Source organism: Sciurus carolinensis, chromosome 1 (genome assembly GCF_902686445.1).
Source record: "Sciurus carolinensis chromosome 1, mSciCar1.2, whole genome shotgun sequence".
Classification (NCBI taxonomy): Eukaryota; Metazoa; Chordata; class Mammalia; order Rodentia; family Sciuridae; genus Sciurus; species Sciurus carolinensis.
Genome location: NC_062213.1, coordinates 30493480 through 30512420, shown reverse-complemented (window position 1 = coordinate 30512420; position 18941 = coordinate 30493480). Strand labels below are relative to the sequence as shown.

Genomic DNA, 18941 nt, shown 5'->3' with positions numbered 1-18941 from the left:
TTTCTCTGATTGCTTGGGATAATGAATGTTTTTCATGTTTCTTGTCCATTCATATTTATTCTTTTGAGAGGTGTCTGTTTAGTTCTTTATTGTGCTTTGGATGCTATCTTAGTTACTAATTGAGAAAAAAAAACTTTAAATCCATAAGATTCTCTTGGTATCTGTTATTCATTTGAAGAAAGAATAATACTTACATGAGACTTTTGTGAAGATTAATAATGTCTCCAAAGTGCTAGATTCTGAAGAGTTGGTGAAAAGGCTCCTAAGGCAGCAAAAAGCCCGATGTAATCCTCCAATACCAGTTCTATCAGGGGGAATATCTAGGGCTCCATCATCCTAGACATAAGGTAAACATCCCTCATTCAGTCTCCCACAAACTGTGGATACTTATTCTTCATATACAAGAATACTTGTTGTGTGATACGATCTGGTAATAGTGACATTTCTAGAGATTTAGATGAGGACCCAGCAGTTTTGCACTCATCTCTAACAGCTGATCAGTGAATGCCTTATCCTGGATAGAATCAGACAATGAGTAGGAGTTCTTAGGAATTCCAAACACAAGGTGTGAATCCCACCCATCTTGTTAGAGGGCTATAGTCAGTTTAATCAGTAAAAATTTCCTGAGATACTATCTTATTCCCCAAGATACAAATGGAGCTAACTTTCAGAAATGTGAGAGTGGGACCGGGACAAATACCTGAGATAATTAACTTATAGGGAGGGAAGTTTTATTTTGGTTTATGGTTTCAGAAGTTGCTAGTCCCTGTTGTTTGGGAATGTGGTGACATGCTACATAATGGCAAGGAGTATGTAAAGAGAAAGCCTGTTCACCTCATGGCTCAGGGGGATGTATATATAGTGTGAGGGGAGGAGCCAGAGTCACAGTATATACTTCATGGGTATGCCAGTAGGTCTCATATCCTTTAGGTCCCACCATCTCCAACAGTGTCACAAGCTGGTGACCAAGTCTTTAACATATGAACCTTTAGGGGATATTTGAATCGAAACCATATTTGCAAAGACTTTCATCCTTGACACATAACATCTTAGTTACAAAATGTACAGTATTTCTAAGCCTGCTTGTCATTTTCTTGGCCATATAAAAATCTTTAACTTCTATATGTCCTCTGTATTGTATTTTATATAATTATTATCATAACTTACAGTGATATTTTGTTTAAGGTCCTTGGGATAGGAGATGGTATCTTCTTCAATAAATATTCATTGACTAAGCTAAAAGAATCGGTCATGAATGGGAACAACTCTCTACTAATGCAGATATCTTACATAATTAGTTATATTTTAGCAAACTGTTTGAAATGTTTAATGTTTTAATATTTTAACATATTGTATAAGTGTGACTTTTATGCAATAAAAGTCATTTAATAGATTTTATAGATGTTATTTTATTCATTGAAAAAAATTTCATGACTACTATTCTGGGGAAAAATATAATTTTCATTAGTTACTTTATTTTCCAGATATTATATTGAAATCTTGCTTCAGGAGTATAGATTGAGTGCTTTTGTTGATGTTGGACTATACCAGTTTAGAAATGTCTATACTGAACAACAAACAGGAGATTCAATAAATGAAGAACAAGTTATCAAATCCCAGTCGACAATCACCCAGGAAGTACAGGTTTGCTGTGATGATTCACTTACCAAAAATAAATTCTCAGGGCTGGGGGTGGTAGAATGCTTGCCTAGTACACGAGGCCCTGGATTCAATCAGCCCCACAAAAAATATAAAAATATCCAAAGACAGAGGCTCTGTTGTGTATTAATATCAAGAGGTAAGATGTTGTTTTAGGGGAATGCAATTATGAATAATTATTGAGCTGCAGTTTGGAATATCTCTTAAAACCTACTTTTATTATAAACTGGTTTTTAAATAGTCTATAGTACCATTTACTCATTTGCAGTAAAATGGAGTAATAAAGAGGCATTAAATAGCTGAATTACAATACTTTCAAAGTGTATTTTTTTTCACAGATTAAAGATTTGTTTTTTTCAAATTGAAAAATAGGTTATAACATTGGAAAACTGGGAAACAACTAATGCAACTAATGAAGTCCAAGAGATCACAGTAACCAGCCCATGTGTGGGAGCTAATTCATGTTCATTTCACCAATACAGACTGATCTATAACATGGAAAAAACTGGTAAGTTAAAAATAATAAGGGTGATGTTGCTTCTTTTTACATATAGATGTAGCTATAAAGTATTTGCTCTAGTCCTATGCTGTTTGGAAAATATAGTTTTAATAATATACTAGAGACACAAGAAAAATAAATTATGAAGAAAAGCCTTCAGATGGGGACAGAAAATGACATCAATATAAACAACTTTATGGCGTATATGATAATTTTATAAGGACAATTATAAATGTATATCTAAATGCATATAAGGATTTTCTCTATCTGTGACTCACTGGTGTAAATTCAGAAAATAAAGATTAAATTCATCCTTACAGTGAAATAAACATGTCTTTCAACTTTCCAAATTAAGTGCTAGACATATGAAACACTAATTTGTTGGTTAATAATAACATATTTCTATATTTGATAATAAATTCTAAAATTTTTTGCCGTTTCTGTTAATTATTTCAACTAATAAATATTGAGTGCATACTGTTTGTGAAATACATACTTATTACTATGGAAATATTAAAATAGTAAAATATGATCTCTGGTCTCAAAGCCATCACGAACCAATTAAAAAGTCAATACTGTTGAACTTGAATCAATTTCAGAGCTTAATTTCTCTAAGTGATAACTCACATAGTTACAGAGTATGGTTGCTTTAAAAAAAGTATAAAATATATTTTGTTTGCTGTAGACCAGAAAGATTTCAACTCATCTGCTTTTTTTTCTTTTTTCTTTTTTTAAATTCATCCAAAAGTCTTGCTACCTGCTGATGCTTCTGGCTTCCTAATGCAATCAGCTTTGAATGACCTCTGGTCTATAAAACCAGATACAGTTAAAGTAATAAGAACAAGAAATCTCCAGAGCTTTATCTACACAATAACCTTTATATCAACTAGAGGTGAGCTTGTATTTCATTTTGTGCTTCACCAGGAAACAAATTGGCATCTTATGCAACTCCACTGTGAAAGGTAAAAGTTCCATAAAATGGTAAAGGAAAATAGAGTCATAGCCTTGATCAATGACAGGAGAAATGGAAATTAAGTGGTAAATTTTTTTCTATATTAATTTAAATTTTAGTTTTATTTCAAAAAATGTACAACTACAATGCAGGAGACATGTACTGTATATATCCACTGCAAATGCACTCATTGCTGTAATATCATACTTTCTATAATCAGCAAAAATATTAATTCTGAAAATGAAATTTAAGTAAATCCATATCATTCAGGAGACATTAGTCTGACCAAATCTTGCCAGAAGAAAGGATTATGTGGTCTAATTCATAAGGGAAAATTTCATACCAGACTCCTTGAAGACTGACAGAACTCATTAGAATATTAATATCCTTGAGGAGTCCTGTTATTAAAAAAAAAAAATCAGTTCACCTGGGTTTAATGCAAAATAATTTGATCTCTCAACCTTTTAAAAATATTTTCAAGTAATAGCTTTTGACCTCATATTAATGTTTTATACATGATATTTTTGACGATATTGAGGTAGATAGTCTGTTTTCAATTAAAGTTAGTAAGCAATTCAGCTACTTGGTATAGCTAAGCCTATAAAGTAGGTTCCTGTGTGTTTATTTTCCAATTCATAAAAGTAGAATGTTACCTCAATGTTTATGTCTTATTTTATGAAATTGTTTATTTGATTTTTGAATGGAAGATGAAGAATTTTGTTTAATATGAATTGAAGCTCCGAAAATTTTTTAAAAGTTAGTTGTTCAAAATACTATATAAATGAAGATATGGCTATCCTTGTTGATCTATTTATATAGATCAGAGAGAAATTTTGGAACTTCAGCAGTCACCTTAAGAAATATGGTTTTAATCCCATGACATATATTCTGAATCTTTACCCAATAAAGAAGATCAATGGAATTTGACTAGTACAGTATCCTTTCAAAGAGGAGAAAGCTCTGAGGACAAGGTCTTGTTTCTCTCCATGTGACATTGTCTAAACAAGTCTCAGAGGTCTGGGCTGGTGTTTGGAAATCATCTTTCTGCTCTATTGATACCCAAAGAAAATAGCCCAGTCAAGCCCTGTATATTAAAATAATGGCATTGGCACAGAATTAAAATCATTTTTTGGATATCCTCCTGATCATTGATCTTTACTGCATGTACCCAGTTGTATCTTTCTGTGTATCTTATAATATTTCTTTTTAAGTCACATAAAGGGAACTTTGGTAGATAGCACTTCACTGTTTTGCTATTTCTGCTATGAATTAATCTCAAGTTTAAGGATCTGCTTCTACTTTTTTTTTTCCATTTATCCTTATTTCATATTAATGGGACTCCAAATAAAAACAATTTGGTCATATTTGAATATCTACTATAGATATTTGGTATATTACTAACTCTTTAAATTGTTCGGTACCTCATTTCAGGAGACTTTGATCTGCTTGGTTATGAAGTACTTGAAGGGAATAATGTCACACTGGATATTACAGAACAAACCAAAGGGAAACCCAGTTTGGAGACATTCACACTGAACTGGGATGGGATTGCCTCTGTGCCTCTTACTCCAGGGTCATCAGAAGTTCAAGTATGCTCCAGGAATATTCTTACCATGCTTTTTCCCAGTACCCTCTCATGGTGTTCACCAATCATTGATAGACAAATGAGAAAAGAGACATTGCTTCCAAAATTCACACCCATCATTTAGCATTTCATCAGCTTACTAAGATTTATATATTGTGAACATTTTTGTCTAAAAGGGACCATGGAGACAATTGAGCAGAACCACCCCTTTTTCTGGACAAGGCATCTCAAAGTTTTTAGAATCTTCCTTTGCTTTCAAGTACAGGCTCTCTGTCCTTGTACCCACACCAGCATTCATCCTCATTCAAAATCCAACTGTAATCCATCATGTGAAAGTCAGAAAATTCTTGAGAGATAGAGTATAGTAAAAAAACTTAATGATAAAGTTTAGATCTCTTGTTATTTTATCACATAGAAAATCACCTAATTGTTAATCTTTTATTAAAAAAAAAAGTTTAAAGAGTAGTAATATATTCTCCTACTTGGCATGGTGGGTTGGAGCAAACCCACAGTGAGGAGAGAAGGGAGGAGACATCATGAAGACAGAGGAAGGAAAGGGGAGTTCTTGGGTCTGTGTTAACAGGACTTAAGATGTCTGCATGTGGGGCAGCTTTTCTTAGAGAAAGAATGCTATATTTACTGCATTTTGACAACTGCCTGTGTGTAAATCATAATTTGTTTGATGATTAGACAATATACATTATCTAGAGCCCCTAATCCTCTTTGTTTTTTTTTTTTGATGTGTGTGTGTGTGTGTGTGTGTGTGTGTGTGTGTGAGAGAGAGAGAGAGAGAAAGAGAGAGAGAGAGAGAGAGAGAGAGAGAGAGAGCGAGCGAGCGCAAGCTAGGCATCAAACCCCAGGGCCCCACTCACAGTAGGGAAGTATTCTACCACTGAGCTACATCTCCAGCCTCAAATCCTTAATTTTTTTTTTTTGTTATTAGGGATTGAACACAGGGGCGCTTAACCACTGAGCAACACTTCCAGTGCATTTTTATTTTTTATTTTGAGACAGGTTTTGCTAAGTTGCTTAGGGCCCCACTAAGTTGCTGAAGCTGGTCTGGAGTTTGCAATCCTCTTGCCTCAGCCTCCCAAGCTGCTGGGATCACAGACGAGTGCCACCCTGTCTGGCTTGGGCCCTTATTTCTAAACAACAATTATTTCTGTGCTTTGCCAGAGAAATCGATGTAGAAGTAATAGGGGACTCCCAAATGTACCAATTCCTTTATAATCCAGTATTGTTTATTATTTTATATCTTCAATATAGGCTTCTAGTACATGAATCTTTTTTTTTTGAAAAATGGATTGTATTGGAGTATCTAGCTTTTTGAGTTAATTTGAGACATTTGGGTAAGTCTTTTATTTAGAATTGGTTTAATTATTAATTGATAATTAAAGGTTTTTTTCTTGTTCTCTTTAAAACATATTTGACTTATAACTATGGTAACAGTAGCCAGTTGTGTATAACTATTTTATTCTAAAATAAAACTTTTGAAAATTATTGGACACTAAAATGTCACATTAACAAAATTATTTAGATAATTATCTCATAATTATGGCTAACATGGGAATTATGAAAGTATTCTCTTAGAACTAATTAGTAAAATTAATAGCAGAATTACTTATGTTCTAAGACTTCATGAAAAAGAAGTTATTATAGCACATATTGTTCATTTAGTTTCAGGTAGCAGTGGAAGAAATGGTTAGCACTAAATGCCCGCCACAAATTGCACATTTTGAAGAAGGATTTGTTGTAAAATACTTCAGAGACTATGAAACTGATTTTGACCTGGTATGGAATGTTTAATTAACTTTGAAACTTATCAAATAAGAATTCATATGAATATTTGGAATTTTATTATTTCCTTTTGAACTAACATTGATTCTTTTATTATTCAAAGTCAAATTGTAAAAACAATTTTTGTTATGTATTTATTGGTAAGACCTGTTCTAACATCTTCTCACATGATAAAATAATTCATTTCTGAAAGCTCCATTTCCACCATACATAAATTTACTTAATGAACAGAAAGTGAGCAAAATCAGCAAATCAGATAGATGTGCACTTGTTCCAAGAAAATATTTTAAGAATAAGAAACATATAGTTAATTTATAACACTCTAGATGTACTATGAATTCTTAATATATTATTACTTTGCAAGAGGAGATTTATTAGTGAGGAAAAATAGGAAAACCTTTCCATTTAATTGGCAACCTGTTCAACTTAATAAACACATGTAAGTCTGAATGTGGTACTAATGGCCATGAGGACTGCACAAGTAATTTACAATTTACATTGTATCTCCCATCACTATCCTAACACTCATTTCTTTGCTCAACCCAACCTTACCTACCTACATTTTCCAATAACAGGCTCTTTACCTCTCTGCCTCTGCTTTTTTGCACTTATTTTATCCTCCCTCTGAAGACCCCAACTCATTTATCCATTTGAAGAACTCCTGATGACTTCGGTCTTCACTCACTTGTTACTTGCTCTGAGTCAGTTTTCTTGATTCTTTTATATGGGTTTCATGACTCTGTTCAGCCTTCATAGTATAATCCCTGATTCCTTTGTTCTAAACCGATGGCTCCTATATATAGGAATATTGTTTCTCATCACTTAAATTTTTTGAAGATTAAATAGAAAGCAAAGAAAAACTTGCCATATAGTAAACACTGAATACACAATCATAAAAGGAATGACTAAATATCCTTGATCAGCTCATAATATAAGAAAGATCAGCTCATAATATAAGAAAGATAGGCCTTGAGAAATAATCAAATACAGGTACAAGGATTAAATGGTTATGGACCAGAAGGGGAGCTTTAGAATTTTTAGGAAGGGAGGGAACATTTCAAGTTAGAGTTATTTGAGAACAGTGTTGAACCTTGAACAACTGTTTGGGGATGGTGGGAGAAAAACAAGACAGTAAATCATGTTTTCATTTGAAATGTTATTGTTTTTGTAGGAACATATTAATAGAGGGCAGAAGACAGCTGAAACTGATGCTTACTGTGGTCGTTATTCCCTGAAAAACCCAGCTGTTCTTTTTGACTCGACAGATGTTAAACTTAACGGATTACCATATGGAGACATTTTATTATTTCCTTATAATCAGGTATGCTCAACAAAAAGATATGCTAATTAATCTGAAAAATACCTTAGTAATAAAATTTCATAAAATTTTAAGACAAGGAAAAGTGCTTGTCATATGAAATCATGTCATGTTGAACAGGTGCTGTAGTTCACATTCTGGGTGCTTCATATTCTGGTGCTTTAGTGATTCTTCTTCTGGCAATTCTAAAAATATATATATATATATATATATGTATGTGTATCACCATGTATTATGTAATCTGCTTTATCTCATAATCTTAGAAGACATGATTTACACACCCTTTGAATACTAAAACAATTAAAATGTATAACATCCTCCATTTTCTTTATCAATTAGGAAAAAACAAAATGAACAGCCACTATTGGCTAATCTTGAGTGATTAGTTGGGGAAACATGAAAGAAAATCATGAATTGAAGAGATGGCCATTTTAGAATGGTTATTTAAAAACTAGCAAACAACTTTTTGCTTTCTCTTGTTTTAAAATTCTCAAATGTGACAAAAAGTCCAATGTTCTATGTTCTTAAAATATCTTGCATGCTTAAGAAATTTTGGACCATTAAAATAAGTTTTTAATTTGTATTTTACATTCATCTCTATCTCTTAATATTAAAATGCATTCATATCCTGATTAATCCACCTGAATATTTACCTTTCTTCTCTCTTCACATGCAGTGACTTTTAAGTTTAGTGAACAGTTTAGTTAGTAGACAGCTCACCTGCATAGGGAGTGAACTGTTTCCATTTTTAAAGGAAATCATATCTAAGAAAAGAATAAAGAATTAATCATTAGTTGTTAGGTCATGTCAACCTCACTTCCTTATTTACAAAATATTTCCCAATTATTCTCCTACAGCTAACTGGCTAAAATTAATCATTCCTTTCTCTGTATTCCTTTCTCTGTATAGTGCATATGGAAAAGGTTCAATAAAGATTTATTTAATTGAATTGAGTTAATTTGAATTGTTACAAAGCAATTTAATGGGAAGATAGTATTGCTGACTTATTGCTGTATTTTTCAAACAGTTATGTTTAGCCTACAAAGGATTCCTGGAAAATTATATTGGTCTAAAATTTCAGTACCATGACAATGGCAAGATTACTAGAAGTGCTGATATAAAATTCACATATAACTTTGCTTATGGAAACAAGTAAGTTGCACTGTGAATTTGAAAACTTATTACTATAGCATATGTTTATATGTTTTTATACAAAGATAAACTCCTTTCTTGTTTTGTTTTATTTGGAGGGAGGGAAAATCATGTGCACATGGATCTAACTTACAATTCTGGTCTCTACATGTGCTTCCTAACAGAAATAGATGTGTCAGAAAGAAATATGTAGATTATGAAAATGAAAAGTAACTTAATGTCGTTATCATCATCATCCCATATGACTATTTGAAAAACAAAACAAAGCTCTCATGGTGGTGCATGTCTGTAAGCCCAGTGACTCTGGAGATTGAGGAAGGAGGATTGCAAGTTCCAAGCCAGCCCCAGCAACTTAGCAAAATCCTGTCTCAAAATCTTAAAAAGGATTGGGGATGTACCACAGTGATAAAGCACCCTGATAAATTCCCAGTAGTAAAATAATACAAAACAACTTAAACTTTAGAATTTAAATTATATATTAAATCAAATTGTGTTCTCAGCTATGGAAAGATGGTAGAAAGAGATTAGCTTATCAAAATTTTGTTTATGGACTTCAATCACTGGGGAAAAAAAGTGCTTGCTATGTGGCAGCAGAGCAAATAGAATGTTTTGATGAAAATACAAGATAAAGGGAGAAAAGACATTTTGAAGTAATGCTTGCTTTGCCAAAAATTAAACATGTAGAAATGCAAATAGGGAATTATAAAGGAAGTTTCTGAATGAGCCTTGACAATGATTTCAATGACCACAATTGTCATAAACTCAAGCAGTTAGTTCTGTATAATTATGCTTTGAGTTTTTAAAAATGAATTGCTGTAGCTTGAAATTAATCAGTTCTGACTATATTTCTCCATGCAATATATGCAAAAATCCATTTATAATAGAAATAAAAATGAAGACACATACACTTTCTATTTCACAAAATAATTCCCATAAATTTTAGAAATGTTGAAATATAACTTACATAAACCAAATTTACTTTTTTAAAGTGACAGTTCTGTGAGTTTTAACAAACAAACATATATACTCATGTAACTATCACTCCAATAAAGATATAGAAAATTTCCTTTCCACAACTTTAGAAATTTTTTCTTTCACATAAAATTTATGCCACTAAAGTAACCATGATATGATTTCTGTAGCTTGAAAAGATTTGTCTTTTTTTGTAATAGGTATATCAAAATCTTTATTTAGTATAGATCTGTACATTTTGTATCATTCCTTAATACATGCCTTTTAAGTTGCTATCTTTTTAAGATACATGGAGAGCATTATTTTATTTTCATCTTAAGCATAAGTCTCTGATAACGTGCAACTGTCATCTTTGGAACATGCATGAGGCAGAACCAGTGCCCTTTCTTAACAGTCGGGTAGGTGGAGAGAAAATGGCCCAAAGTTGAAAATAGAACCAAATGCTAACTATAAACAAAATACAACTAAGACAAGAATATTTTTGAAGTCAAGATGATAAGGAGGAGTAGAATCACAGGTGGGATGGAGAAATTAATTTCTGGGAAAAGATTATGGATGAAGAAGATGCTGTCCGTTTCTACAGTTTAAAGCATCCTGCTTTCTACATGAACCCAACACTACTTTCAAAAGGCAGTGACAAACTTTTGATTTACAGTGGTAGAAATGAGTATACCCTAAAATTCACTAAAATAGATTGGACTGGAAAGAGAACCTTGTTTGTTAAAGGTTTTAAAACTATTTTAGATGGGTTTACCATGAACTGGGAAAGGGGTGGAATGGAGATAAAGAAGATGGGGCCCTGAGTGTTGCAGTGGCATTGGGTCTCTCGGCTCCTTCAGGAGGAAACAAGATGCATTCACTGGGCAGTAACAGAAATGGGACTAGGTAAGTGGATAGGATCATATAGGAGCCAGTCAAAGTCATTAGGACTAGAGACAGGTGCCCTTAGTTACAGCCCTGCCTGTGTCCCAGCGGAACTTAAAAAGCCTTTAAGTTTTAAAGTAGCTTTGCCAGGTTATAACTATCCATCCTGTAGAAGTGGAATGATTTTATGTTGAGGAAAGAAGGGAAGTCATCATTTGTTTGTTTCAGTTTTCAATAAAGCATCATATTTGAGTATACATTGCTGGCATCATATCCTAAGTATATGAACTTACTACCCTTTAGAAACTCTGATTAATATATAAACTGAAGGCAATTGTGGACAAAGTTTAAATACAGTTGTCCAATTCTCTTTATCCATGAAGGAAGAAGTCATAGTTAAAATGTGGGTATCAAATCCATTTGTTAGAGAGAAAAATCTTTCATAAGGTCAGTAAGAGTTTCAAAGAATTATTCAGGAAGCACACAAATCCTAACACTAATATTCCTTAGATTCTAGAACTAAACATTAAAAAGATGATTTTTGTTTTGCCCCAGGAAAAAAATCTATACATGTTCCACAGGATGTAAAAAAAGAAAATTACTTGTTATACAAAGACAGAAAGTTCACCAGACATTGATGTTGGTTGGGTAGAACCAGAAGTGGCAGAACTTGTCCAAGAAGAGAGAGCCCTGCACAAGCTCCTTTCGTGCTGTGGACAGTATTTGCTCAAAGATACAGGAAGCTGGTCACTGAGAAAGATGTAGGACACTCTTGAGTTGTGTTTTCTCATGAAAACTTAAAATAAGTCATCCAATCTAATTTCCTCCCCTCCACCCCTGGGACAAAAGAAGGACATCTTTTTGAACAAATATGTAAGATATTCAACTTTAGTCCCCAAATTGCATGTGATTAAACAGCCTGTGGCTTTTTTGCATGCTTTGGACATTTTTTTATACATTTGTCCAAGAGAGAGATTGAGAGAGACAGAGAGAGAATGAATGAAAATAGTATTGAAAAGGTGTTGATCCCTCAGTACACAAATACATGCCTTTGAGTCCACTACACAGTTTAATCCACTATATAAATTGGGACCAATGTTGGTTCTGGAATGAATGAAATGAAAGGGGATACTTTTGCGATTCTGTGGTTTAATTTTTAACTCAGGAGATGCTGCAACTGCCCTCTGGTAGTAGTCACAGAAGCAATGCCAGAGGCGGCGTAGCAGGCAAGGAACATTGGAAGTCCACAAACAGAACGTTGTATATAACACTGCTTCATGACTAATGTGCTTCAGATCATGAGAAATCCCATGGTGGATCATTGTGAAGCTGAAGTCCTTCTTGAAGTGACAGCTGAAGACATGTTTTGCTATAATTCTGTGTATGCTCTAATTGAAAAATGTAATCACAATTTTAGTTTTGATGCCCACCATTTATATTTTACCCCTCCACTGCAGTACGATTTTGAAAGATTTTATAAGAATAAGATCTTATTCTTTCATGTTAGGCAGGTTATCACTTACAATGTCAAATAAATAGGTCTCTCCTTTTAGCCTGCAATTTTTCTTCTCTGTAATCATTTGAAAATGCACATTCCATGGAACTGATGGGTTTTCTTTGCCTTAAGTGTCACAGACCTTTCAGTGATAGTATCATGATTTTCGAAAAGTGTAGAGTTCTGCCATTAAAGATATTGTCAGTCAAGGTAAAACCTGTCTTGCTCCTTGATGGGTATTTCTAGATCTGCTTTTATGTAGGTCAGATAGTTCATCTAAATCGAGTAAATGTATTACTGTTAATTTTTTGCCAGCACATTATTAATGCTAAAAGTGCCATTTTTCTCAAGAATCATTCTATAACTTTTCGTAAATTGTGATGCTTCCTGTTGTAAATCAAGTTTTAAAAAAAAATTCAAAAAGTAGGCTACTTTTCTTTTTTTTAAATGGAGTTATCTAGCCATAAAGGCACAATGTACATTCACATAAGTTTTACTATCCTTCAGCCTCTCTCTTTTTTTTTTTGTAAAGGGTTCTGTTCAGTATATCATACTTTCTAAGTACTAATTTTTAAAACTTCAGAATTCTAAAATTAGTTGTAGAATTCTTACTTAGAGGCCATAAGAACTTGTGGTAGTTTGTCCTGAGTTGCTATGACAGAATATCTGAAAAAAAAAAAAATAAGTTGAAGGAGGAAAGATTTGTTGGATTTATGGTTTCAGAAGTTTCAGTCCATAGTCAACTGGCTCCATTGCTTTGGGCATGAGATGAAGCAGAACATCATGGCAGAGGTTGTGGCAGAGGAAGGTTACTTACCTGTTGGCTTCCAGGGAGGAGAGAGGGGCAGGGAGAAGGTCAGGGGATAAAATACAGTCCCCCAAAGGCATGCCCCCTAGGACCACTCTCTTCAACTAGGTCCCACTCCCTACATTCCCACCACCTCTGTATAGTCCATTCAGTTATGAATCCCTCAGTGGATTAATCCATTGATGAGGTCAGAGCCCTCATGAACCAGTTATTTCCTCAAAGCCCTACCTCTGAATACTGCCTCACTAGGGACCAAACCTTCAACACATGAGCCTCTGGGGGACATTTCATATTCAAACCATAACAGTACATTTTTTTAAATTTAAAGAACATTATAACTTAATGTAGGTCTGTATATAATTTTCTAAAACTTATAGGTAAAGTTTAAGTTTTGACGTACTAGAGGTAGACCTCATAAGTTTACAAACACCCCTCCACACACATAATGAGAATAGAAGTTGCCCAAATCGAAGTTAATAAGCAAGTCAGTTAATAATTACAGTGATATCTTATGCAAAGATTACTGTTGAACTATATTTAATTATTTGGACATAGTATTCACCCCTTAGTTACAAACTCTCATAGCTGAATTTGCTTTGTTGTAATTTATGGAATTCCAGTGAGATTAATATGTAATGAAAAATCTGCATCTTTCTTATACAGTTAAAAGATTCTGTGAAACCGTTTATACCTCTAAATGATTTGGCACCTTTTTATAACTTAAAAAATGATGGACAATGATACTCCAGTGAGCTCTTCTGGAAGTACTGTCAAGTTCCAGTTTTGCTTCTTAACACTGAATTTACTATTTTATCTGACATTTTAAGTAAAATAGCTGACTTATTCTGTGTCTTGTTTTTTGTTAAAGTTCTCTATGCCAAGGTGTACCATTTACCTACTGTTACAGAATGTTAATTTATATTCCAGTAACTACTGCCAAGGATTACAAATTAAAGAAAACCTATAGTTGTATCTAACATTAAATCTTTTACTACCAGTGTAAGCTTCTACCTGATGTTCCTTGTTTTGCCGACTTCTGTGCTGATGAGTATGTTTAATGGACATCTTGGCAGAGGGGCTTTTACTTTTTAAAATTTTTACCCTCTAAAAATTTTAATGCCTTTTGCAGTGTATTTTTATTAATAATTTATGCACTGATTTAATTATTTCAGCTGGACTTACACTTGCATAGATCTTCTGGACCTCATACAAACCAAATATGATGGAACAGATTTTTCTCTTCAGAAGATTAGTTTGCAAAAACCATCAGAATCACAGTTCTTCTATGTGGATGTAGTATACATTGGACAGACATCTACAATCTCAATGTTGAATGGTATGTTCTATCATTTTATATCTACTGTTGTCTTCTAAATTTGTCATATAATAAAATCTTACTGTGGATATTATTATTATATTCTGTATGGACAGGAATATTATTCTCTAAATATTTGTGATTCTTTTACCTCAATAATATTATGATTTAGGAACTGAGGGTTTTGCTCAGTGGTAGAGAGCTTTCTTAGCATGCACAAGGCCCTGGGTTTGATCCCTAGCACTACAAAAATATACAACAAAATAAAATAAAATAAATAATATTGTGTAACTGTATTTTTAATGAATAGGGCAAGGTGATCTGTTCTTTTCTGAGAATAAATTCATTCTTAATATAAACCTTCTTATTATAGCAATATTAGCAGTATAGTCCTAGATTTTGCTTATTAATGAATTATCTTTCTCATTAAAGTAAAAATTTGTTTTATAGTCCTTATTTTGCTTATCAATAAATACAGTATGGCAAACATTTTTATTTTGTTTGTTATATCTTTGAACCAGCTATCAAGAGGGAGAGCCATTCCTAACACCTATTTACACTGACATTATTAGCTAAAAATGAAAAAGTTATTTTTGATAGTCATAGCCTTATGTACCTAATCATGTTAATTGACTCATACATATGAGAGATGGTAATAAAAAATAAAAATAAAACACTCCAATGTATCTCCCATTCACGTTGTTTATTTACATTGCTTAGAAATGCCAAAGAGAAGACTTCCAGCATTAGCAGATAAAGGAATATTTTTTAAGCACTTTCAGGTGAATCACAGCAAAACAAATGAATCAACTGTGACAATCCAGTATTTTATTACCATGACTTCTTATAATTGCAGTCATAATATACCCTTGATGGCTGTGAGCTTTGGGCAGGTAAGCCTGTAATTTTATAAGTTACTATTTTCAAATTAATGATCATTTCTTTTCATGTAGTTAATTTTTTTAATTTTGAAAATTATTGATATTTAACTGAATATCTTTTAATAAGATGGGCAATTATTTTAAAGATAAATTATTTATAAACTTTTTTTTACTTGAGCAAGACCATTGACTTTTAAGCATGAAAAACAATTTCAAGAAATATTCATGAGTAAAGAAAACAGGGTAAATATCCTTAAAAAACAAAGTTAGTCAGATTTAAGTTGAATTTTCCTGTTGACTTAAAATGAAAAGTTGTGGTCTCTTCCATGATTCCAAAATAATTTGAATAGGTTTTGAACTTCTTGAACTATTTATAAGATCAGAATTAAATACTACAAATGTAATAAGCATTTTAAAGTTTAATTTTCTGTAAAAATACATGATAAGTTAATATTATTTCCTACAACAAATTAAAAACAAGCAAATAACCTCAAGATTAACATTTAAATAATTAACTTGTAATTAGAGAGCCACAGAAAACTTTAGTTTATCTACTTTATGATTAAAAGTAATGAAAAACTATCAATATTCCCCAAAATTGCCTCTACCCCATCCTGACTCAATGTTTTAGTCTCAATAACTTCAAGATAAATGTCTTGTAAATGTTTTCTAGTGTTACTCAGGGCTTTGTGTTCTCAAATATATATGTCAACAGTCTCCCATTTTTCAAGATTCCTTGCTAAACTGATAATCGGTAATTGTAATGTCTAGAAATCAGAAATGAAAGATAAATGCAGTAATGTGCATACATATTTAATATATAGATTCATGAATTGTTTTAAAAACTTTAACTTTGAGATAATTGCAGAGTCATATTCAGTTGTAAGAAATGATATAAAGATATTCCTAAAACCTTCACCTATCCCTCCCATCATGGTAACTTCTTGTGTAATACAACACAATATGACAACTGGGAAACTGACATTGATACAATCCACTAATTAACTTTATTCAGATTTTATCAACTGTTCATGTGCTTATTTGCATGCGTGTGTGTGTGTGTGTATGTAAGTTCTGTGCAACCCAATCACAAGGGTAGATTCATCTTACCACCACCAGAACAGTGCTATTACGAGCATCTCTGTGCTACCCTTTAAACCACCAGCAATGTATGAGTGATCCAGCTTCTACACAAATTTGTCAACATTTGGTATTATCACTATATGTATATATATATATATATTTTTTTTTAAATTTTAGTCATTCTTATAAGTTACTTTGGTTTTAAGTTATGTTCCCCAATGGCTCATGATGAATATTTTTTTATGGGCTTATCTATTGCTCATATGTTTTAGTCAATTTTTTCACTGCTATGACTAAATGACCTGACAAGAACAACTTTAGAGAAGGAAAAGTTTATTTGAGGGTTCATGGTTTCAGAAGTCTCAGTCCATAGACAGCCAGCTCCAGTCTTTGGGGCTTGAGGAAAGGCTGAACATCATGGTAGAAGAGTATGGCAGATGGAAGCAGCTCACATGGTGATCAGAAAGCAGAGAGGCTCCACTAGAAAGAAACAAAATATATACCCCAAAGGCATGCCTCCAATGACCCATCTCCTCCAGCCACATCCTATCTTCCTTCAGTTACCACTCAGTTAATCCTATCAGAGGAATAATTCACTGATTAGTTAAGGCTCTCATAACTCATTCATTTCACCTCTGAATGTTCTTGCATCGTCTCCCACATGACTTTTTGGGGAACACCTAATATCTAAACCATAACATCATATATCTTCTGTGAAATGTTTGCTTTTGTCTTTTGCCCATTTTCTGATTGGATTGTTTATTCATTATTGTTGAATTTTTAAAGGTCTTTTTATATTCTAGAGTCAGGGCCCTTGTCAGATATGTGTTTAACAAAAATTTTGTCCCAGACCTTACTTTCTCTTTTCATCTTCAAGAACTTTCATAGTGCAAAAGTTGTTAGTTTTGACAATTTTGCAATTTTAACAATTTTTTTTCTTTTATGAATGGTGCATTTGGTTTCAAGTCCTAAACATTTTTCTTTCTTTTTTTTTGGGGGGGGGGAGTATATATTTTTTTAAATTTATTTTTATTGTAAACAAATGGGATGCATGTTGCTTCTGTTTGTACATGGAGTAACAGCATACCATTTGCATATTCATACATTTACATACAGTAATGATGTTTGATTCATTCTGTTATTTTTTTCCTCCCCCCCCACCCCTTCCACCTCTCTTTTCCCTCTATACAGTCCCTCCTTCCTCCATTCTTGCCCCCCTCCCACCCCCCATTACGTGTCATCATCCGCTTATCAGTGAGATCATTTGTCTTTAGGATTTTTGAGATTGGCTTATGTCACTTAACATGATATTCTCCAATTTCATCCATTTGCCTGCAAATGCCATAATTTTATTATTCTTTATAGCTGAGTAATATTCCATTGTATATATATATACCACAGTTTCTTTATCCATTCATCAATTGAAGGACATCTAGGTTGGTTCCATAGTCTGGCTATTGTGAATTGAGCAGCTATGAACATTGATGTGGCTGTATCTCTATAGTATGCTGATTTTAAGTCCTTTGGGTATAGGCTGAAGAGTGGGATAGCTGGATCAAATGGTAGGTCCATTCCAAGTTTTCTAAGGAATCTCCACACTGCTTTCCAGAGTGGCTGCACCAGCAATGTATGAGTGTACCTTTTTCCCCACTTCCTCTCCAACACCTATTGTTGCTTGTATTCTTGATAATCACCATTCTAATTGGGGTGAGATGGAATCTTAGTGTAGTTTTGATTTGCATTTCTCTTATTACTAAAGATGGTGAACATTTTTTCATATGTTTGTTGATTTCTTGTAGATCTTCTTCTGTGAGGTGTCTGTTCATTTCCTTAGCCCATTTGTTGATTGGGTTATTTGTATTCTTGGTGTAGTGTTTTTTGAGTTCTTTATATATTCTGGAAATTAGTGCTGTACCTGAAGTATGAGTGGCAAAGATATTCTCCCACTCTGTAGGTTCTCTCTTCGCATTGCTGATAGTTTCCTTTGCTGAGAGAAAGCTATTTAGTTTGAATCTATCCCAGTTATTGATTCTTGCTTTTATTTCTTGTGCTATGGGAATCCTGTTAAGGAAGTCCGATCCTAAGCCAACAAGGTGAAGATTTGGACCTACTTTTTCTTCTATGAGATGCAGGGTCTCTGGTCTGATTTTAAGGTCCTTGATCCATTGTGAGTTAAGTTTTGTGCGGGTGAGAGATAGGGGTTTAGTTTCATTCTATTGCATATGGATTTCCAGTTTTCCCAGCACCATTTGTTGAAGAGGCTATTTTTTCTCCATTGCATATTTTTGGCACCTTTGTCTAGTATGAGAAAATTGTATTTATTTGGGTTTGTGTCTGTGTCCTCTATTCTGTACCATTGATCTACCTGTCCTAAACATTTTTCTTAAAGTTTTATAGATTTGCATTTTACACTTAAGGTCATGGTTCATTTTAATTTTTGTATAAAATATGATTTTAGTATTTTTTCACCTGTGACTCCAGTTGCTCTGGCACCATTTATTGAAAATATAACTTTGCTCTGCTTAATTACTTTTGTAATTTTATGAAAAAATCAGTTGATC

General features: G+C 33.1%; 1 protein-coding gene across 1 annotated transcript in view; it reads left to right on the top strand.

The window, feature by feature from the left end:
- Positions 1-18941, top strand: part of Pkhd1l1 (PKHD1 like 1) — a 155536-nt gene that overhangs the window by 39781 nt on the left and 96814 nt on the right. The window contains exons 15-23 of the mRNA XM_047523703.1: positions 1485-1644; positions 2032-2167; positions 2907-3050; positions 4542-4699; positions 6373-6486; positions 7664-7813; positions 8838-8962; positions 14274-14437; positions 15137-15309. Of these exons, the coding sequence (XP_047379659.1) occupies positions 1485-1644; positions 2032-2167; positions 2907-3050; positions 4542-4699; positions 6373-6486; positions 7664-7813; positions 8838-8962; positions 14274-14437; positions 15137-15309 (1324 nt within the window). The remainder of the gene's footprint in view (positions 1-1484; positions 1645-2031; positions 2168-2906; positions 3051-4541; positions 4700-6372; positions 6487-7663; positions 7814-8837; positions 8963-14273; positions 14438-15136; positions 15310-18941) is intronic.